We start from the raw sequence: 23,525 nt of genomic DNA, 5'->3' as shown, positions 1-23,525 counted from the left end.
TTATTAACACGGGCTAGAGTTTAGGAGCAAAAATACGCAAGTTACTATTATGGGTTAACTTGAAAGCTTTCAATAAACAAGGATATTATCTTCTTTTTAGCAGGAAACTGCATGAGACAAAGGCATAATTTCTAAAATACTACAGGAGCATTAAGAAATTATGGTAGAATTAGTCTGGTGTGATGTGTCATGTCTTTAATCCCAGCACATAGGAGGCAGAGGCAGGCGGATTTCTCTGTTTTAGGTGAGCCTGAGCTAGTTAGTTCCATGACAGTCAGGGTTGTGTAGAAAGACCCTGTCTCAAAGAAACAAACAAAAAGGAACAGCAAAAAAGAGAAGGAAAAAAATTATGGGAGAATTTAATTTATGGGCTAGCAATACAGTATTGGTGCTCCCCTTCAGCAAACAAATAACTCAAATTTAAAATTACATATTTGTTTCTTGTTTCATGTATGTAGTGTGCATGTGTGTGCATGAATGTGTTGTATGCGCCCACATAAGTAAAGGAGGCCCAGACACAGTGTGGGCCACTTTACCTGCCTCGTTGTTGCTTTTTGTAACCTAGAAGATGGAGATGCAAACTCGGGTCCTCACACTTGCATAGCAGGCACTTTAACACTGAGCAATTGCGTCGGACTGTCTTATGTGTTGAAGTTATATAATGATTACCTTTTCTACATAATTACAAATACACCATGTGTGTGAGTGTGAATATGTATATGAGGGGATGTATATATGAGAGGCTCAATGAGTGGGTTGCTTGCCGAGCATGCTCTGGGAACAAGACAGCCTCTCTCAAAACAAAGCAAAGCAAAGCAAAATCCTGCACATGGTTATGACAGTTAATTTAGCATGTTCTGAGATGAAAAACAAAATATACTTTTGGAAAGTAAGATGTGAACACCACTGCCAGTTATGCATTAGGACCCCTGATCCTGTGATGTCTCTTCTGGTATCACCCTTACTACATCCTGAGTTACACAAATGGCTGGCTGGGAACACCTCTGGGGAGTTGTTTTTATTATTATTATTATTATTATTATTATTATTATTATTATTATTATTATTATTATTGAACCATTCGCAGTAGGGACAGCAACTTCTAACCCGGATCTTTAAGTTAGATGATTAATCTGGGCCACACATTTTTCTGGAAGCCTAAATAAAGGAAAGGAGAAAAGGAAGCTCTCTTGCTGTCTGCTTGCTCTCACCCTTCATTACAAGTCTACTCCTTCACCGGCATCAGAGCCCACTTCTTTGGGATTCTGGTGTATACTGAGGACCAGGTGAGATATTCCACCTCATGCACTGAACAACTACTAGATTCTTAGACTTTCTGTTGAAAAGCAGCCATTAATGGATTAGCTGGACCATAGCCTGTAAGTCATGCCAATAAATCCTCTTTCTATATATAGAGTCTCATTCAATAAGTTTTGTTACTCTAAAGCAGTGGTTCTCAATCTTCCTAATGTGTGACCCTTTAATACAGTTCCTCATGTTGTGGCGACACCCAACCATAAAATCATTTTATTGCTACTTCATAACTCTAACTTTGCTGTTATGAGTTGTAGTGTAAATATCTGATATACAGATATATATGACCTCTGTGGGGGTTGTGACCCACAGGCTGAGAACCACTGTGCTAAGGACCCTCACTGTGTGTTGTTACCTTGGCAAACGTTGACCCACGTCCTTCTGACTCAATTGTGATAGTTTTTGTACGGCGAAGTAAAATCTGGTCGATATCTTCCTCACAGAACTTAGAGCCTTCATCTTCCTCCTCCATGATGGCTCCATATGCACCTCTTCGAAGCAGGTCTTCTATTTCTTTTTTGGAAAGCTGCTGAATCTAAATAGAAAAGTCATTTTAGAAGCGATAGTATTTTAAAGGTCACAAAATGAAATATGGAATTACCCCTATACAATACTAAAAACATTCAATGTCTTATTTTGGGCTTGGCTACATGTGAGAAAAAATATTATTTTGAAGGCATTGACTTTTTTTTGTTTTAAGGATATGATTACCACTTAACTAAAATGGTTTCAAGTAAACTAGTGCCTAACAGCCAAGTAATTGCCATTATAGTTCTTTGATTCTATATTAAGCAAAATATTTAAGGCAAAACCCACAAACAATGACAAACAATTGCATAGCCCACAATTAATAAAAGAACGAAGCCAGTGCGGGGAGCTAGTCATTTTTAATAACTGAAAGCTTTATGGATTCTACTGCTATGTCCTGAATCAGATGTCCTCGGAAGATGGGAAGACGTTTCTGCCTTGGGAAGACTCTTCAGGCCGGCAGTTCTGAAGCTGCGTATACAGAACAAGCAGCACTCGGAAGCACTAAGCAGCTCTCCACCTGAAAATGCCCTGCGCGCAGGAAAATGTTAGATGTGCCTGTACTCAAAACGGGAGGGGTGAGTCAGCTCTGAGAGAAAAGTAAAGTAACACGGAACCCCACGTTAAAACAAAAAAGTATACGTACACCGCTGACATTACTGTCTCTTCCACTCATGCTCTGTAGCACGGCTTTATCTAGGCCCAGTTTCAAGCTGGCTCGGTCAAACATCTCTCTCTCATAGGAGTTACGCGTTACTAATCTGTAGACTTTAACTGCTTTGTTCTGACCAATTCTGTGGCAACGAGCTTGGGCCTACAGAAAATAAAAAGTTATAGATTATCTTCCAAAAAATATATTTAAGAGTAGACTATATACAGAGAGCAAGAAAGTATATGAGAATTTTTTGATATGACGAGGAGGAATAATCCCACAATTGGCAATAAATTCGATATTAAAACTGTTCTTATAGATTCCTCATGGTTCATTATGTTTTGGATTAAGTTAATCAATGCTTTTCTGTGTGTGTGTGCATGTGGGCATGTGGGCAAGGGTGTGCCAAGAATCACACATAGAGGTCAGAGGACAACTCTGAGAGAGTTCTTTCCTACTATGTGGGCCCTGAGGATTAAACCCAGGCTGCAAAGCTGGGCAGCCAATGTCTTTATCCACTGAACTATCTTGCCAGCCTGGATTACTGTATTTTACTGGGGATATGGTTTGGTAACCCTAAGGAATCCAAAATCTTAGTTGAGTACAGCAGTTCTGCTCTGTTATCTCTGCATGTAGGAGGCTGAAGCAGGAGGACTTTCAGTCTGAGGTCTGTCTAGGCTACATGGCAAGTTTTAGACCAACCTGACCACAACACTAGGATGCTCACCCCACCCCACCTCTGACACTCCCAAAACAAACAAACAAACAAACAACAAAACAAATCCAAAATAAAGAAGAAATCATGAGGGGTATGATGACATATGCCTTTGATTCCAACACTTGGGAAGTGGAGGCAGACCTCTGTGTGCTAGCCTAATCTACATAGTGAGTTCCAGACCAACCATGGATACAGAATGACTCAAAGTAGAACAAAATATCAAAAAATTATGATAATAATAAAAAACCATGACAATAAAATCTAAAAACCTGAAAATTTCTGAGCATAAATATGAATTGCTAAGTGGAAATGTCTACACTTGCCCTGCATCAAAACTCATAAGCTATGTAAAACCACCCTCGAGTTGTGTTATGGGGTATACTTGAAATAGGGATGAATTTCAATATTTATACTTAGGCCCAAAAATTTTATAAATGTTATGATATATAAAATATTTGAAGCTTAGAACATTTCTGATCCCAAAAATGTGGATAAAGAATATCCACCCTGGAATTTAAAAACCCTGAGCTGGAGACTGAGGTGACCGCAGCCTTGGGTGACTTTAATGAAGAACTCATGTTATTAAGTGTGGGAAGAAGAGACAGGAGACTATGGAGCTTCATGGTATATATATATATATATATATATATATATATATATATATATATATATATATAAAATCATGAGTTCCTGCTGAGTTCCTGCTAACCTTGATATTTGGAATAAATTCTTACTTCAAGGAATCTACAGAATATATAGTTTATCTCCTCAACACTAGCCCCATTCTGCTCATCTCAAACGCACAGCAGTTAGTTATAAATGCTTTGAGGCCAACACTGCGAGGCCTCCATCTCAAGGGAATAGATGGGCTAGGAGCACAGCTCAGTGGCACAGCCGTGGCCTAGCATGTACAGTGCAATGCAGAGATAAAATGGATAACTTCTGTGGATATTGATGCTGTACTTGTAAATAATAAGTCTGGACAGAGTACAGTGTTGCAGACCACTGTCTTCTGTGCTTGACATGCAGTGCAGGTGCAGCTACTGCAGGAGATTTGCATATGACACAGCCCATTAGCATTTACTCAAGGAAGCAGCAGGAACTCAGGCAGCTTCAGCCCCCCCCCCCCCCCCCCCCCCAAGGATCTCTAGGCAAAGCAAGCAAAGAGGCTCCCTTCCCCCTTCCCTGAGGACTAGAAGCAAGTTAAGGATGCTAGGGAGGAGAGTTTCTTCTCTGGTATAGCTACTGATAAGGTATTATGATCCTGTAAATCACTCCTCACCCATTAAATTTATTGGATCACCAAAAACAAAACAGAAAGCTGTGACAATAGAGGGGTCTGGTTGGAGGACAAAGTGAGGGGGGAAGACAACAGAGAACCCTGGGGGATGAATACAACCAAAACACAAAATCCACTTCATATTCCCATGTATGAGACTACCATATGGAAGCCCATTATGTATAATGTAAGCTAACTATAAAATGAGTGTGGAAGAAATACTATGTAGCCTATAGAGTGAAAAACACTGTGTCCTTCTATATGAAGAGATTGGTTTAATCTATGCATTAATTAATCTTGGATATATTTCTGATATTTTGAAGGAGATTACACAAAAAACAATTTAAAATGTTTCCTTGGTGCTGGAGAGATGGCTCTGTGGTTATGAGCACATGAAGCTCTTGTAGAGGACCTTCCAAGGTCCCATGATGGGTTACAGCACCCCTAACTCCAGTTCCATAAGATTCCACACACTCTTCTGAGAGCACAGGTATATGGTATACCTCCACACACAGAGGTAAGCATTTATACACATAAATATAAATAAATCTAAAAAGTTATCTCTTATTAAGCTTAGTATATCCTTAATAATGTATTATATTTCATAGCTATTTAAAGTATTACTACAAATTACAGAATAATTAAGACTATCATGAATAAAAAACAAATTTCATGTATAATTATTCTCATTTCATATCCCTTCCTAAATATGTGTTTTCAGCAAATTTTGAGCCTTTTTGGTCACTTGTTGTTGTTGAGATGGCGTGTTCTGTGTAGCCCTGGCTATTTGGGACTTGTGTAGATCAGGTTAACCTTTGACTCTTGAGTTCTGCCTGCCTTTGCCTCAGAGTGCTGGGATGAAAGATGTGTGCAGCCACACCCAGCCTTCATCGATCTCACCGTTGGTTATTTTATTTGTATATGTATGTTTTTGCCTGCATGTGTGTGTGTGTGTGTCCATCCCATGTACATGCCTATTATTCTCAGAGGCCAAAGAAGAGCATCAGTTCCCATGGAACTATTACAGATAATTATAAGATGTCATATGGCTGATGAAAATTAAACACGGGTCCATTGGAAGAACAGCAAGTGACTTTAACCACTGAGCTATCTCCTCAACTCCCAAACATTCTTCATATTCTTGTTTCTATGAAGCCCATAGAAAGGTGTAGCTTCCATGCCTTTAATGTCTACAGTATTTTGTACATAGGTGTATTATGGCTCAATTTTACATATATGATGTCTATATTACATTAGGACAAACATGTAAATTCTGAAATTTTAATTTTATTATAAGTTATAATTAGAGGTAGAGCTTAAGTCTCATGTTTATACGATGGTTTTGGGGAGGCTGGGATATTAGTCAAACCTATGACGTCACTCTTAGAGGGAATCCTTTCATTGAGCTGGAGGATCATGCCCATATTTTACTTCCCCCTGTGCAGTATTTTATTATATTATTGTGGGATTTAGCTTTGTTTTGTTTTGAGGCAAAGTCTCACTACATGGCTTTGACTGGCCTGGAACTGGCTATATAGATCAAGCCAGCCTCAAACTCAGAGATCTCCTGCTTCAGCCTCAGGAGAGCTGGGTTAAGAAGCATGCACACTCATGCACGGCCTGCCCCCATATTTTAAAGAAGACAAAGACTGTATATTTAATTATTACATATTTTCATAAGTTAGTAAGGAACACTAAAAGGTGTATTTTATTATCATTAAATGTCAATTAAAATAATTTTATTATACACAGGTGTTTCTTAGAGAAACACATTAATCTGTCTGTATAAAAATATGAGGATCTGGGCTGGAGAGATGGCTCAGTGGTTAAGAGCACTGACTGCTCTTCCGAAGGTCATGAGTTCAAATCCCAGCAACCACATGGTGACTCACAACCATCTGTAACAAGATCTGGTGCCTTCTTCTGGAGTGTCTGAAGACAGCTACAGTGTACTTACATATAATAAATAAATAAATCTTTAAAATTAAAAAAAAATGAGGATCACCAAAAAAAAAGTAACATGGATTTTGAAAAAAATTACCTTCCTTGTTAACCAAGAAATGTATTACCTGGAGGTCATTTTGAGGATTCCAATCAGAATCAAAAATGATGCATGTATCTGCTGCAGTTAGGTTGATGCCCAGACCACCAGCTCGGGTACACAGGAGGAAAACGAATCGATCTGAATCAGGTTTACTAAATCGATCTATGGCTGCTTGTCGAAGATTTCCTCTGACTCGACCATCAATTCGCTCATATAAATATCTATTTAAATGAAAAGCAGTAAGTTTAAATGTTGAGTATAGTGAAAATGAAGATATAATTAACAATGGCGAAGTCAGCTTCCCTGTACCACACTACATCTGGTATAAGATTAAAAATCAACAGCATCATAAATATTTTCTAAATTTGAAACTCATGGTAACATAAAGATACAAATGTCTGCATTCCTAGATGCACATACTTTATATTGCTAAAATCCCATTTTGGAACCTGGGGACTGTAGCACAAGAATAGAACAGTTGCACACTGATTTGTGTGAATAGAAACACTGATTTAATTTACACTGCTACAAAAACAAACAAAATAGAAAACCTGCATAATGAGACCATCACTCACATCCCCAGGCTGCTGATGTCACTTAATGATAACTTTGACAGGACCACACAAGAAGCTGTGAGTGTTCCCCCATGAATCCTCTTAGTTACTACAGCAGTGTCTACAGAGGACGAGCTGGAATGTTGTACAAGTCTCTATAGTCCTTATACAAAGCAACAATTTAAAATGTCTTTTACTGAACTGATCACGGGGTCCCCAGTGGGAGGAGTTAGAGAAAGGACTTGAAGGGGCAGAAGGGGTTTGCAACCCCATAGGAAGAACAACAATATCAACCAACCAGAGCTCCCAGGGTCTAATCCATTAACCAGGGAGTACACATGGAGGGACCCATGGCTCCAGCTGTATATGTAACAAAGGACAGCCTTGTAGGGCATCAATGGCAGAAGAGACCCTTGGTCCCGTGAAGGCTTGATGCTCCAGTGTAGGGGAATGTGAGGGTAGGGAGGCAGGAGTGGGTAGGAGCACACCCTCATAGAAGCAGGGGGAGGGAGAATGGGATAGGGGGTTTCTGGGGGTGGAAATTGGGAAAGGGGATAACGTTTGAAATGTAAATAAAGAAAATATCCAATAAAAAATGTCTGTTATTCTTTCCAACTTTTTTGTTTGTTTGCTTTTACTTTTTTAAAAATAATTGTTTTAATTAGATATTTTCTTTATTTACATTTCAAATGTTTTCTCCCTTTCTAGTTCCCCTTTGAAAATCCCCTATCCTCTTTGAAAATCCCCAACCCACCCACTTCCACTTCCTGGCCCAGGCATTCCCCTATAGTGGGGCATAGAACCTTCACAGGACCAAGGGCCTCTCCTCCCATTGATGACCAACTAGGACATCCTCTGCTACATATACAGGTAGAGCCATGAGTCCCTCCATGTGTTTTCTCTGGTTGGTGGTTTAGTCCCAGGGAGCTCTGGGGGTACTGTTAGTTCATATGGTTGTTCCTCCTAGGGGGCCACAAGCCCCTTCAGCTCCTTGGGGACTTTCTCTAGCTCCTTCATTGGTAATTGTTTTTACTTTTTGATACAGGGTTTCTCTGTGTGGCTCTGGTGTTCTGGAACCAGGCTGGCCTTGCACTCAGAGATCTCCCTGCCTCTGCCCACCAAGTGCTGGGATTAAAGGCTTGCCCCCACCACCACCTGGCCAACATTCAACTCTTTAATTGCAAGACATATGCATATCATTTCAGAGGCTGTCACAGGAGTTAAATGGTATTTATTTCCTATACTTCTTTTCTACATATTTTCTAGTGTTTCAGTATAAAACAGTATAACTTCTAGTGTTACTACTCATAATGTTTAAAAAAAAAACAAAACTTGAGGATTTGCCATAAAATTCACCATTTGAAACTGTTTACACAGATTTATCTCCCCATAAGTTCTTTATACAAGGCAATCAAGAAAATGGAGAGATGTCCCTCCCACCCCCACCCCTAGTTAACAGCTCTGGCTGCTTTTTGAGAAGACTCAGGTTTGATTCTTAGCACCTCTCTCTCCTCCATCAGGTGGCTCACAAGTGCCTCTAATTCCAGGGCCAGGTATATGACTCTCTCTGGCCTTCTTGCGTGCCTGCACACATGTGATGCACATAAACTCATACACAGATGATATGCATGAACAATAAATAAATATTAAAAAGAAATCGTAAGAATTTTTAAAGGCAACATTGTGATTTAATAATCTCATGTAGTAAAGTTGAAAGCAGTACACATTTTACTATGAGTTCATTTAAGTGGAAACACGTCCTAGAAATGCAGGACCTCAGATTCAAACTGCAGCACTGCGAGGAGTAAACAGAGTCACAGTGCAGCCTGGAAGGACTTCTCAGTTAGGAAAGTGCTTGCCGTGCACCTTCGAGGACCTGACTTTCAGTCCCCAGGATCTATGGGAAAGTGGTATCTGGGAAGTGCCCTGTGCCTGTGATCAGGGCTGGGAGGAGGAGACTGGCGCTAAGAAGCCAGGTACTCTAGACAACCCGTGAAGTGCCCTCCCATACACATATATCACATATACACACTACACAAAGTAACTAGCAATAACAGTGAACTATATAATCATATAATATCAACTAATATCACTTTACTTAGGTAAAGTGATCAAAATCTTTCATATTAAAATCAACAGTTGAAGCCACATGGTGGTAGCACATGCCAATAATCCTAGCACTCCAGAGGCAGGCAGATCTCTGAATTTGAAGTAAGCCTAGACTACAGAGTGAATTCCAGGACAGCCAAGGTTACACAGAAACCTTGTCTCAAAACAAATAAACAAACAAAAAAGGAACAGCAAAACCAAATAAAATCAACAGCTGAAATTTCTGATTTCCTTTTATAATATACTGCTATGAAATTGAATCTCTGATATTCTCATAAAATATTTCTATACATGCTATGTTTGTTTATATAAAATACTTTAAGTTAAATTCAATGCTTATATTGTCATGAACCAAAAAAATGAAACAGAATAACAAATCGATATTAAAAAAATCAGAGAAGACTAAAGTGTAAGCAAGTTCTAATTATTTCTATGAAATAAAACAGAAATAAAAACGTTGCCCCAAAGTTATGAGCTAGGTAAACCATACAGTGTGCTTCTGTACCTCTTATGGATAAGATAGTCTTCCAGGATGTCAAGGCAGCGGACCATCTGAGAGAAGATAAGCACTTTATGGCCGCCTGCTTTCATTTTGGGAAGTAACTTATCAATGAGGACCAGTTTACCAGCAGATTGGATCATTGCTTGCAGATGAAAATCAGAGGCAGATGGATTGTATGTATCTCTAAATTCTCCAAGTATTTTCTCCTCAGCACCTGTGCAGGAAGGAGGCCATGAAGAGAGCAATAAAAACTGTCTGCAGCTTCCAGCTGCTGCAGGTTAACTCAGAACTGGGACTCCTCTGGACTTGTGTAATGCACAACCCTCCAGTGCAACTGCTCTGCTTCTATCAGAATTATTTAAGTTTGCATCTAATCCTCCACTAACATGACACTGCTAATTTCATGAAGATGTAGATAATGTCTTAGGCATCATCTAAAGTGTTTATATAGATTTGTGTCTGCTAATGAGTGCTTCTTGGAAGGAATAACAGAAATACAAGTCTGCAGGGCACACAGGCTCAGGGAAAGGTGAGGCAGGAAGATGGCTGAGAGTCTGATCCCAGTCAGGCACTACCAGGAAGACCTTACCATGTCCTCCTACCTGACCCCAAATCACCCCAAAACCTAAGACAAAAAACAAGAAAACCCCACAAGACCAAAATAAAACAAAATAATCGTGGCTCTAAAGCAAAGAAATAAATACATATACCTTGAAACATGCATGTATTTTTAAATAAATGAATAATATTTTTAAAAAATCTTAATTTTTGGGTATAACCAAAGGATGATTATAATTGATCTGAATGTGAATGTTAGCCACTAAAATAAACAAACAGGAAAATATCAAAAAGGAAGCCCTGTTAGGTCCTTGCTGCACTTCCTCCTTAGACTCTAGACAAGAGTCAGGGAGCTTCCTGGGTTCTTTCCCAGCCTTTCTAGCCACAGCAGGATAAGGATTCCACAGCGTGATCAGATATCTAGGATAAGTGAACAAACTCATACATGTACAAAGGGAACTTTGGTAGAGAACCCAACAAGACCATGCAAAGCATCATTAGGACAAAAATCTGAAACACTAACTAGAATATGTAGACTGGAAAGAAACCAGGAAAACATTGTAAATGCAAACACGTAAAGGTATGTTTGTCTTTATGATCACTGATGGGAGGATGCTCCAAGACAGAGTGAACTCAACCTCGTGACTTGGTGTGCTCCAAGTGGGGAGAGTCACACTGCCTCTGACCCAGACGGAGATGCTTGTAAGCTCTCAGAACGGTCTAAGACAGCACTAATGCCTGGAGCTGCAAGCAGGGAGCTTGGCTTTCTGCTGATCACTGTTGGAAGGGATGTCTGCTGGGATGCCTTTTAGCTACCTTTGATAAGATACGGATGATTGCAGCATTTCCTGAGCTCCATCATGGTATTGACCAAGTTAGGTACATTTGTTTGTCCAGCTCCTTTGGATAAAAATGAGAAGTTCTTCTCTAAAATAGCCCTATAGTATTTCTTTTGAATGTTGGTAAGCTCTACTTCAATAATAGTCTCTTCCTTGGGTGCCAATTTCTTTTCCACGTCTTCTTTTAATCGTCTCAGCATCATTGGTTTAAGGATAGCCTGAAGTTTCTGTACCTGAAAGAGCATGAGAGAAATATCACATATGTAACTAATTATCATAGAAGGTATAATAAGATTTGTACTTATTTACAAAAACAATAGAACACCTGTTCCTCTGTTTTCAAGTCTCCAAACTCTTGCATGAATGTTGATTCAGATGGAAACCTTAAGGGTTCAAGAAAGTGAAGAAGGCTGAACAGTTCCTCGACTGTGTTTTGGAGAGGAGTGCCGGTCAAGAGCACCTTGTGTTCCTACAGAAAATAAGAACAACTAAGTAAATGCCTTGGGATTAAAATGAAATGGAAGCAGATATAGGTTATCTCATCTCACTGCACTACAAGCAAGTAAGTAGTTTCTGACCTTAGTATCCACAAGTTGATTCAAATGTAACAATGTTCCCATGATATTAAGCAATGTATTATTCAGTAAATCAAAACAATTTTTTATCAATCTTGCAATTGACCACTGTCTATGTTTTTTTTTTGTTTTGTTTTTGTTTTTACCTATTTGTGGTTGTAAAAGTTCTAAACATTTGAAGAACCATATTTTAAGTGTTTCAAAGAACAAAACGGTTATCTGTCTCTTTGAACACAATCACCAGTGTGGAAACTTGTGAATCAAAGGAAATTCATTTTTGAAATCTAGATATTGATATTCAGTTCTTCACAGAAAAGCAAACTGTTGAGTCACTGAAGTTTTATAATCCAAATAAGTAAATGGCTGAATATACTTCTGATTATAGAACTACATCAAAATTTAAGAGAAAATAAGAATTTTAATAACATAGTAAAATGTGATTTGATAACAATCCCCAAAATTTATTTTCACATCTCCATATATTTATATCTAAATAATATCTATATATCTGATAATATTGGTCTCAAAAGACAGACAAATAAACGTAAATACTGGAGTGAGGAGATGAACTGGGGTTCATGTACATAAGGAAAAAGAGACTAGTTTATATTGGGTGTCACTATGCTGATTTGCTCTAGTACTGATGCACTAATTATGTGACAGTAATTTTAGTAAGGTTATAAACACGTGCATTTTAAAGAAGCAAACATGAAAACAGTAATATGAGATTAAGGACCTCCACTATTATTTAGAGCAATTTCATGAAGAGATAGAGTTGGGCTTTTAGGTTGGTCAGATGGCTTAGAGAGTGAAGGTGTTTGAAGCCTAGCTGGACAGCCTGAGTTCGACCCCTAGAGTCCACACGATGGAAGGAGAGAACTAACCCCTCCGGTTGCCCTCTGATTCTATGTCATGGAGAAAGATAGGCTCAGTTTTCTATCATAGATGACATGAGAAGTTTGGTGAATTGACTTCCTTTTAAATGACTTCCTTTATTTTTTGAGATAATACTACACCGTTTCCCCATTCCTTCTCCTCTCTCCAAACCTGCCCATGTCTCTCTGTGCTCTTCTTCAAGTCCATGGCCAATTGTTTTCATTATACAATTTGCTTGTTCTATCTAATGCTACTTGTATGCATGTTTTCTGGGTTGACCACTTGGTACAGGAGAACCAATTGCTGTGCTCTTCCCTGTGGAAGACCATTTCTCCCACCCTCACCAGTCTTTAGTTGCCTATAATTACTCGTGTATGGTTGAGGCCTGGGGTCCTTCCCCATCTGCTTTATTGTGGTTCTTGTTCAGCTCACATTTAGGCAGTCATGTTGGTAAGACTGTTCAGGTGTAGCGTCTGATATTCCTAGGAGATACAATCTTAGAGCAAACGCCCTGTTTCTCTGGCTTGTACAGGTTTTCCACCCCTCTTCCGCACTGATCTCTGAGCCTCAGACTCAGGAGTTCTATTGTAGATGTTTGTCTGTTGGGGCCCCACAACTCTGCATTTTGATAGGTAATGGTTTTCTGTAATGGTCTCCATCTGTTGCAAAGAGACATTTCCTTGATGTAGCATGAGAAATGGCTTTTTATAAAGGAGTTTAAGGTTTGAAATTTTGTGGCCTTATTTTCTTTTCAATGGTTCATATCTACAGGTCTCCTCTATTGATTTTGATTTTATGTGTATTTGCCTGAATGTATGTGTACCAAATGCAGGTCTAGTACTACAGACTACAATAGGAGGTAGGAGGCCCCCGAACTAGAGTTGGGGATGGCTGTGAGCCTATGTGGGAGCTGCTAACTGAACAGCTCCTCTGCAAGAGCAAAGAGTGCTCTTACCTGTTGCAGAATCTCTCGGGCCCTTTTACTTTAATTTTATAAATAATTAAATCTGAAAGTGGTACAGCTTTATAACAAATGCCAATTAAAGTCAAATAAGCAAAATATTTCAATTAGCAAGATAGGATTTAAAATATCAGTTCTATAAAAATTCAAAACAACATTTTAGCATTAGTTTTCAATCGCTGTGTCCTTTTCTACCTATCTAGAAAACTAAGTCAAAATGATACTTTAAGTTACTTACCAGATTCATGAGTTTCAAACCCTCCAGGAGTTTACAATTTTTATTTTTTAACCTGTGTGCTTCATCAATAATCACACATCGCCAGTCAATTGCATTAAGTTCTCCACAGCCCCCAAGAATCATTTCAAAGGTAGTGATGATGGCTTGGAACCGGTACGCTCCTCGGATGATGCGCCCCTAGAAGGAAACAAATGATGCAGGGAGAATGCCTTAAGTCCACTTTTTATTATGGCATAAAAGTAGAACGGGTTATAAGCTATTTTCATTGATATTTTTACATTCACAGATACTTAAAACATTCATTACTAGAAATATATTACATAGCTGTCCAATAACACTGCCTACGAGGCTGGGAGGGGGACTTGGTTGGTAGAAGGCTGTTTCTGTAAGCTTCAGAAAGAACCTCAGCTCACTTCCCAGCACCTACATAAAAAGTGTAGGTGCGGGGCTGGTGAGATGGCTCAGTGGGTAAGAGCACCCGACTGCTCTTCCAAAGGTCCAGAGTTCAAATCCCAGCAACCACATGGTGGCTCATAACCATCCGTAACAAGATCTGACGCCCTCTTCTGGAGTGTCTGAAGACAGCTACAGTGTATTTACATATAATAAATAAATAAATAAAAATGAGCAAGAATTTAAAAAAAAAAAAAAAAAAAAAAGTGTAGGTGCTCAGTGTGGTGTCACCAGGCAGTGGAGTCAGGAGGTGGCCTGAGGACAGAAGACCTAGCAGTCTAGCCTAAGTGAGCTCCAGGACAAAGACAAACCTTAGCCTCAAAGGTGAATGGAGTTCCTGAGGATGAAATCTAAGATGTGTCTTTGTCTCTCTCTCCCTCTCTCTCCCTCCCTCCTCCCTTCCACTAACCCCCCCACACACACACATGGCATGACTACACATGTGTATTATTTAAGCACAAATAAGTATATCCTAGTAGAATGTCTCAAGAAAAGCATAGAGGCTGGGTGTGGTGGCAGACATCTTTAACCCCAGCACCAAGAAGATAGAAGCATGCAGATCTCTGTGGGTTAGAGGCCATACTAGTCTGCATAATGAGTTCCAGACCATGCAGGGCTGCATAGTGAGACTGTTTCAGGGTTAAAAGGGAGGAGGGGAGAATAAGTCAATTTTAAACATGATCATTATAAAATCTGGCCAGGAGAATTTAGTACTAATGTTTAATATTTACATCTATGGATTCACATTTACAAAAGCAAGCAAATAATGAGTATCATAAAAGCCGTGTAAATAATGTATTCAGTATTGACTATCTATGTACCGTTCTTATTCTAGTTGCTGGAGATATAAAGGAAAGTAAAACAAAGTATTATCCAAGTGGGACCTAAATGCTCATGCTCCTACTATAGGACAACGCTAGTAAGAAAGCAATGTGTCCGGTGACATCACTGTGGTCTTCCAAAGGACAACAAGGAGAGTGTGCTGCGAGGTGACACACAAGCAAAGATCTGTGCTGATATCTGTATATCTGGAAGAATGCACCCCAGGCAAAAGTAGCATCAAGGGCCTAAGGGATGCTCCATAGCATGCAGAGGACATCAAGGACAGAGAAGCTGCCATCGGGGAAGAAGGCTGAGGGAGTAGGCCAGGCACCCAAGGATCTGGAAACTGACTGTAAGATCTTACTCCAAACAAGAAGCTAGTAAGGGGATGGGATAAGGTTAAGAATCTCTGACTGTGGGAGCTGGAGAGATGGCTCAGTGGTTAAGAGCACCAACTGCTCTTCCAGAGGTCCTGAGTTCAATTCCCAGCAACCACATGGTGGTTGCAACAGCAACAGGTTTCGTAAGTTATAGGTGTGGAACGAGATATGGAGAAGACTCAGACTTTACTCAAGAGCAGTGGCTCTGAACCTGTTGGGTTGTAACCCCTACAGGGGTTGCATATTAGATATCTTTGCATATTAGGTATTTACAACAGTTGCAAAATGACAATTATGAAGTAACAACAAAATAACTTTATGGTTGGGGTCACAGTATGAGGAATGTTGGGAAGGCTGGGAACCACTACTCCAGAGCTTTGGCGTGGGACTGTCAGAGGCTGCTCACTAACACTAGGAAGCTAAGGATCGCTGTCCTGTCAATGCTAAGGCTGAGATAACTGGAGACATTAACTAGGCATTTTATAGGACGCTGAAATTTAGGAAAGAATTTAGAGTTGATATGGTTTTGGGGAGTTTCTGTCAGCGTGTAAGTAATTTAAGGTCATGCTTATGAATGAAAGAGGATGAGAGGAAGAGAGGCTGAGGAGACGGGACAGCTATAGTGGAAGTTTAGAGGAAGGAATGAGATAAAGTAGCACCGAAGTTAAGAAGCTAATAACCCTAAGTGCAAGTGAGGCAGGCACAAACCCTAGCTATTAAAAGACGGAAAGGTTGAGAAAAATTGTGTCTTTGGATTGTTTTTAGATGATCACATATTGTCTTTTCACTGTGCACTGAGCTACAGAGCAGCTCTAGTAGAACATTGTTACTGTGGGTACACAGCACAAACTCATTTCGAGGCTTTGCAAGCAGGATTTCAGTTATAACCAGGGCTCTTGGGCCTGATTCATAATGGTTTTGCTCTGCTTTTTTACTGTGATCTACATAAGTTTCGTTATGACCCATTTCACTCAAGTACAAAGTTAATTCAATAAAATCTATTTTTCAAGGTTGTTATTATAAAGATTAAGTAAAAGAATATATATAAATTGCTTAAAAGAAATTGTTTATGGATATTCTTTCTTTAAGGTACTCTTTCCTGAGTTAAAAAAACAGCAAGGGTTGCTACTACTTTAATTCTTAAGCTATGGAATAACTTGAAAACACAGGAGGAAATATCCAACTAACTGATTAAAATATATTGTAAGACTTAACTTTGAAAGTTGTATCTGTATTTACTTTATAGTACAGAAATATTTTGTTCATTTTCAGTCATCTTGAAATTAAAATTCTGTAGCTAAGATGTTAGAAACCTTAACATTACTCATAAAATATAATATTTAATATATAACATTCAGTTTATTATGTATCAAGAATCTCTTGGCTTCAAACTATCATTTATACTAAACTATAGTATTACATTAAGGTTACAGCTTAGACAAAAAAACTCTTAAGATCTCATAATTTTACTTGAGATTTCGATAAAAAGTTAATTCAGACACTCAGCATGGGAGCACACAGCTGTAATCCCAGTACGTGGATGCTAAAGTGGGAAGATTCGCAGGAGTTTAAGGACAGCCTGGGCTATACAGCAAGACTTTTAGCTTTTAAAAAAAAAAAAAGTTACATAATTATGTTTATGATACCATAGAACTTTACAATTCTGCAAATGTTTGATAGGAAGCAATATACAGGGAATCAAGCTAGAATTCAAGTTGCCATAATGACCATAAAGGTGCAAAGGTGGTAGTTTTCTCTATGGTGGGGAACTGGATGGTGGTGCATAAGCTCAATTTCATACACAGGCAACACTGTCAGCTTTGGGAACAGAGGGGGAAGTGATGTCACACAAACAGACACGGTTGCACACTCATCCTTAGCAGGAACTATTACAAAAGAATCAGTTACACTGGATGCAAGAGCACAAGTCCATGCCCGCTGTCTTCTTGTGTGGAGTTCTGCTGTCATCACAACGCCATATTGCACTCATTTTTTTTTTTTTTAAAGACAAAGCAATAAATGAAAGAAAGGATATTTAGGAGCTACTGAGGTGGCCAGCTAGACAATAAACCTGCTGCAACTTAACAGTATAATGCTGCCTGGATTGTGTTTACTGATTTTGCTTTTATTTCTGAAAAAAAGTCTTTTTTTTTTTCATTCAAGACTACAACTTGGAGTTTTACGTTTTTCCAGTTTGTTCTGTCCGTGTCTCTGTCTCTCTCTGTCTCTGTATCTCTTAGGGAATCATGAGGTAATCATGCTACGCAGAGGCTTTACTGTGGATCTGCTCCTGCCAGCCCACAAGCCAAAGAGAAAAACAAACAACACTAAAATCAAAAGACACTGACCATGAAAGAGAGCCTTAGGTTCACATTAGTAAGCATTTACTGTCTTCCTAGTCACTGAGGAGTCAATGTTGAAAGAGAATAGTGCAGGACCAAGATGATGCAAAGACAGTTATATCAAGAAATAATAGATATTTAAGAGAAGTTAGAAAATAAAAATAAGCCAGGCAATGGTGGTGCAGGTCTTTAATCCCAGCACTAGGGAGGCAGAGGCAGGCAGATTTCTAAGTTCAAGGTCAGCCTGGTCTACAAAGTGAGTTCCAGGATAGCCAGGGCTATACAGAGAAACCCTGTCTGAGAAAAAAATAAAATAAAATAAAATAAATAAAATTTAGTTAGGAACCATAAACTATACTAAGCTTACACATTTTTATAAATCAATATTCTGTGCTATAGTAAACTAGAAAGATGAAGCTGACTCTAGTTGCTGCTTTTCAGCTACTAAATCTTAGCACAATATAAATACAAATGAGCCTCAAGTATGTAATTAAAATCTCTATCAAAATTGCAAATTGTTGACACGTAACACAGTCGCATTCAGTCATATTCTTTTACAAAAGGAAACAAAATCAGTAATAGCACACCTGAGAGTCCCTGAAGTACATCTCATATTGCTGTATCATCTGTCTGCTAATCAGGCTCCCGTGATAAACGACAACATTAATATCAGTCCATGTTCGGAATTCTCTTTCCCAGTTTGCAATGGTAGAAAGCGGTGCAATAATCAGGAAAGGTCCTCTTATACCCGTCAGCAGGATTTCGTAGAGGAATGTAATCGACTGAATGGTTTTGCCAAGACCCATTTCATCTGCTAAAATGCAGTTTCGTCTGAAATAAATAAATATATTATCCATACATACATCGGGCTTTTCAGAATACTACTGTTTTAAAAGATATAAATATCTATAAATAAGCAAAGATCTAATGAAAATATTTCCATTTATAAAAACATAAAAAGTTGTTGAAATGCAGAGTAAGCTCAAATGATAACTTTACTATAATCCAGTAAAGGAACACTAAAGATTTTTATAGCTTCAAGTGAAGATACTGCCTTGTAAGTGTCTGATTTTAAGAGTGAAAAGGCAAGAATAAGGAATGTCGAATATTCAGGAAGCATTTATTAAATCCCTCCCATTATCTCAGGACAGTGTGAGAAGATACAAAAGAAACAAAGCATGTTCTCCGCCGTCCAGGGGCGTGTGTCCATTAGAGACGCAGACATGCCAAGACGTAAATAAGGAGTCCTGCAGTGTGCCACTGTAGAACGGACTTCCAGCATTCACCTGTGGCTTTGTAGGAGAAGAACAGGAACCCAAATTACCAGATAACTAGGTCTTTGCATGATACATTCTGATCCAGTGTATGAGATCTAAGGAATTACATTTTTTTAAAAAATAAATTCCACAGATGATTTTGTTATGTGATCAGTGAAGAATAAACAGTAAATGTTCTTATGGAAAACCAGAGGAATATAATAATAAATAATAAACTCGGGAGCTGGAGAGATGACTCAGCGGTTAAGAGCACTGACTGCTCTTCTGAAAGTCCTGAGTTCAAATCCCAGCAACCACATGGTGGCTCACAACCATTCGTAATGAGATCTGATGACCTCTTCTGGGATGTCTAAAGAAAGCTACAGTGTACTTACATATAATAAATAAATCTAAGTAATAATAATAAGAATAATAAACTGACTAGAACAAAGAGAAGCTTCAGGTCAATATATTTCATATTCATATTCATACACACACACACACACACACACACACACACACACACACACACACTAGGGGACCAAAAGTTGCTTAAAGGAAAGAAGGGAAGAGATCAGTGAGGTAATTCAGAGACTGAACATCATTCTGTTACACAAAGGCACTAAAAAAATCATATAAAATTATGATGAGACTAGTGTGGTGTTGTAAGTTTTACTTCAGTGCTATGATAGGTAGAAAGCAAAGAATGAGCGAGTAGAAATTGAGGCACTCACTGGAAAGGTGGTATAGTAATACAGGGGAGGAAGGTTGGGCACAGGCACTAAAGAAGCTGTTAAGACAGCAGAGCATGCCAGAGTTATGATGACTTGCCCTGGTCACCAATTACATGTATGGGGTAACAGCCAGACTTTAATTTGGCTAAGTAAATGAATTGTGTTATTAACCATATGGCTAATACTGGAAAGAAAAAGTTTGATATGTTGAAAATAGAAAGTAAGGATAGTTTTAAATCTATGATGTATTTAAAGAAACTTTTGAATCACATACTCAGGCAGCTAAAGACAAAAATAAATATGGAACCATAATTCAAGGCTTAAGAATAAAGTTATGGAGTCATAAAAATATTGACTAGTTTAAATGGAGAGTGAGCAGGTTGCTGAGATGGCTAAGAAAAAAAATACAGAATCTAACAAATGAATTAAAGATAAAATCTAGGGCAAGAGGAAAAAGAAAGAGTTAAATACAGAAGAGAAGCAAGCAGCACTGGAAGTCCTGATCACAGAGATGCTATAAAGATTGGAGAGAGTCCTGCTGTAGAAGGGGTTGGGAATAGAAATGGAAAGAGAGGGGCTGGTGAGATGGCTCAGTGGGTAAGATCACCCGACTGCTCTTCCGAAGGTCCGGAGTTCAAATCCCAGCAACCACATGGTGGCTCACAACCATCCGTAACAAGATCTCTTCGGGAGTGTCTGAAGACAGCTACAGTATACTTACATATAATAAATAAATAAATCTTTAAAAAAAAAAAAAGAAATGGAAAGAGAGTTTAAAGGAAGAAATAGCAATCTGTATATGTTCAATGCACGAGAGATGAATTGAATGCAAAGACTATTCCATTAAGGCTAAGAATATGCCATTAACTGGAAAACAAGAACTTCAGAAAAGCAACGGAAACAAAGTCCAAAGCTGGATAGAGAGATGCATGCCTGTAATCCCGATGAGACCAACATGAAGGGACTGCCATGAGTTTGAGGCTAGCCTGGTCTAAACAGTGAGTTCTATACCAACATAGGCTAAAGAGTGAACACACAACAGAAATCTGAGACTAAAAAGAAAACAGGGATCAGGGAGAGGGTGGGGAGCTCAAGTTTTGCAGGGAAGTTACAAAAGGGGCCTGAGGAAGTTAGAAGGAAAAGTGGAGTCAAAAGACTTATACTTTTCTATTTCACTTTTAAAAATAAATACCCAAATTGTTCATAGATTTAGACTAAGGAGTCTTCCAGCATGGCCTGAAGGAATAAAAGAGGAGAGCTGGCCCAAGACTGGACACAGACTTGTAGAGCTAAGGCAGCATGGTTTGACTGTGGTTGTGACATGAGGTTAGTGCTATGGATCTGGAGAATTGCTAGGAGAAGCAGGCATGAAGGCGGGCATGCATTTGAGAATGCTAAGCCTACTGTCTCTGGATTCTTTATGAAGCAGTCATACAGAGACCTGGACAGGGTTATGGAAAGGTGAGAGGAAAACGGAGAAATTGCAAACCAGGTAATATAAAACCTGCAAAGGGTACTAATGAGAGAAGACAATTTCTAAAGTGTATTATTCTACCTGGGTGATTCCCTTGAAGGAGATAGTGATTAATTATCAAGAACGAGTCAGAGAACACGGCACGGCTAGCAGGCCATTCTCACCCCTCCTAATTAAGCCTCATAACTCAGCATAACAACTCAGAAGAGTGATTTGAGAATTAAAACAGCAAAAAGATGGATTTTCAAAAGGAGTATCACTAAATTCTTGCTACCGTGTCTAGTAGTAGCATTTCATTTGATAGTTGTACATACTATTGTATTTATATTCAATCTCATTTATGGTACCATTTAACTGCTGTGAAATTATATTTTTACCTCAATAAACTACTTGAGATATGTTATATAAAGCATTTTGAACAACTTAAAAATGAACAACAGCCAAAGGAAATTATTGTTATGTTCCCATAATTTTATGTTCAATTAATTATCTACTTATAGTCTATGTCATTTGAAATTTACATTAAATATTAACATTCTACCTAATTTCAAAGGTGTTAACATACTGATCAACAGATATAAACCTTGACATAAATTGCCTGTTGAAAAGCTAAAACACAGTGAGTATTTTGGAACTACAAGAAAGTTATTACAAAATTAACTGTTAATAACAAGCATGTGAGTGATAGATACTTACAGGAAGCAAAGGTAAAACCGACATCCAAAATTATAATTCACATTATTTTCCTGAGGTATTATCATTTTAAATAATAAAGACTTCCTGGCACTAACAGTAGACAATGTAAGTATCAATTTTAATTAACATATTTTGGAATATACAAAAAGTGACTATAGTAAAGTCTTTTCTTACAATATACTTCATACCTATTATACCAATTGAACAAGAGCCAGTTGAGTCCTTCTAGTTGATATTCCCTGAGTTGATTGCCATTTTTATATTCCCTGGATTGCTCTATTTTCTTCCACATATTAGCAGGAGGACGATCCTTTGTGAAAAAAAATAAAGAGAATGGTGCGTTTCAGATGCGTATCTTCCACACAACTACTCCTGGCAAGCAACCTTGCTTCTAAAAGAACCTAGAAGCTGAAGCACACAGTACGTGATGAAATTTTACCTAATATTTAAAATCAAGTTAATTCTGCTTAAACTCCTCCAGAGAATGTAACAGTAAGGCTCACAATGCAACTCATTCTGTGAAGCCCTGGTGCTAAACCAGGCGCTAGGACACGAAAAGGAGCCACACGCCGGTCTTCTTCATGCACAGGTATTTAAATGTTCTTAGCAGAGTTTTCACTACATGGACAAAGTTTAAAAAGGGACACATTATAAGTAGGGTTTTTACAAGGAATAGTCACGCAGGCTTAAAGTTTTAAATAAATCAGATTACAAAAACAAAAGGAAATAAAGAGAATTTTAGTAGGTATAGAAAAAGGCTCCTGAAAAACAGAGAATGTTCTTTTGTAACAAAAACTATTATCAACACTGCATTGCAAGCCTCAAGGACGTATCATCAAGCAAGGAAAAGAAAAATGCCATCCCGATGGGAATCACAGAATGTTGACTAGCTGGCCTACAGACAGTTCTGTGACTGCTTCCAAGGCCTAGGAAAGTCAGTAAGGGCTCCCTCCCAAGGCTGCACTGCCAACCGGCGCACATAGTACCTCAACTACCTCGTGTATGAGCAGAGTGAGGAAGAATGCAGACTGCAGGAGAATAATGTGGATGGCTCCTGAGTAGAATTCTATTTTCATAATACAGGCAATGTACGCATTAGTCCAGCCTTAGCTCCAGTATTTATAATACAGAAACTGCACAGTTAATCTATGTAATCCATACAATAAAAGCATTTTAAGTTCCTAAGAGGAAATAAAGCTAGTATGGAAACATGAATTGTATACTTATGAGTAATAACTTGCTTAGAGAAAAAATAGGCTTGGTTTGAATTTTTTATATAATGGAGATTTAGGAATGGTAGAGAGGGAATTGAGAGTAAAATTTATATGAATGATCTGAGAGAGACAACAGGAGACAACCTCAGACAGGGAGAACTGGGAGGTTCGTTTCATTTTGTTTGTTTTTCAAGACAGGGTTTCTCTGTGTGGCCCTGTCTGTTTGGGCAGTCATTCTGTAGGCCAGGCTGTCCCTGAATTCAGAGATCTACTTGCCTTCCAAATGCTGAGAGTAAAGGTGCCACACCACCCGGTCAGGGTGAATTGTTGACTGGAGAGTGAACAATGAGAGTGGGGTTGTAAAGAGATGCTTAATGAAATCTTAAGTATACAGTTACTCAGATAAA

At 38.6% G+C, this 23,525-nt stretch overlaps 1 protein-coding gene across 1 annotated transcript in view; it reads right to left on the bottom strand.

Annotated features, from left to right (window-relative positions):
- The window catches only part of Chd9 (chromodomain helicase DNA binding protein 9), a 219,952-nt gene that overhangs the window by 43,701 nt on the left and 152,726 nt on the right, over window positions 1-23,525 (bottom strand). The window contains exons 12-20 of the mRNA XM_029532736.1: window positions 22,093-22,214; window positions 18,332-18,575; window positions 13,748-13,924; window positions 11,423-11,566; window positions 11,075-11,330; window positions 9,704-9,914; window positions 6,561-6,756; window positions 2,489-2,656; window positions 1,670-1,849 (exon numbers count right to left, since the gene is read on the bottom strand). Coding sequence (XP_029388596.1) covers window positions 1,670-1,849; window positions 2,489-2,656; window positions 6,561-6,756; window positions 9,704-9,914; window positions 11,075-11,330; window positions 11,423-11,566; window positions 13,748-13,924; window positions 18,332-18,575; window positions 22,093-22,214 — 1,698 coding nt within the window. The remainder of the gene's footprint in view (window positions 1-1,669; window positions 1,850-2,488; window positions 2,657-6,560; window positions 6,757-9,703; window positions 9,915-11,074; window positions 11,331-11,422; window positions 11,567-13,747; window positions 13,925-18,331; window positions 18,576-22,092; window positions 22,215-23,525) is intronic.

This window comes from Mus pahari, chromosome 20 (genome assembly GCF_900095145.1).
Source record: "Mus pahari chromosome 20, PAHARI_EIJ_v1.1, whole genome shotgun sequence".
In the NCBI taxonomy this organism is placed as follows: Eukaryota; Metazoa; Chordata; class Mammalia; order Rodentia; family Muridae; genus Mus; species Mus pahari.
This window is presented reverse-complemented; position numbering and strand designations above follow the sequence as displayed.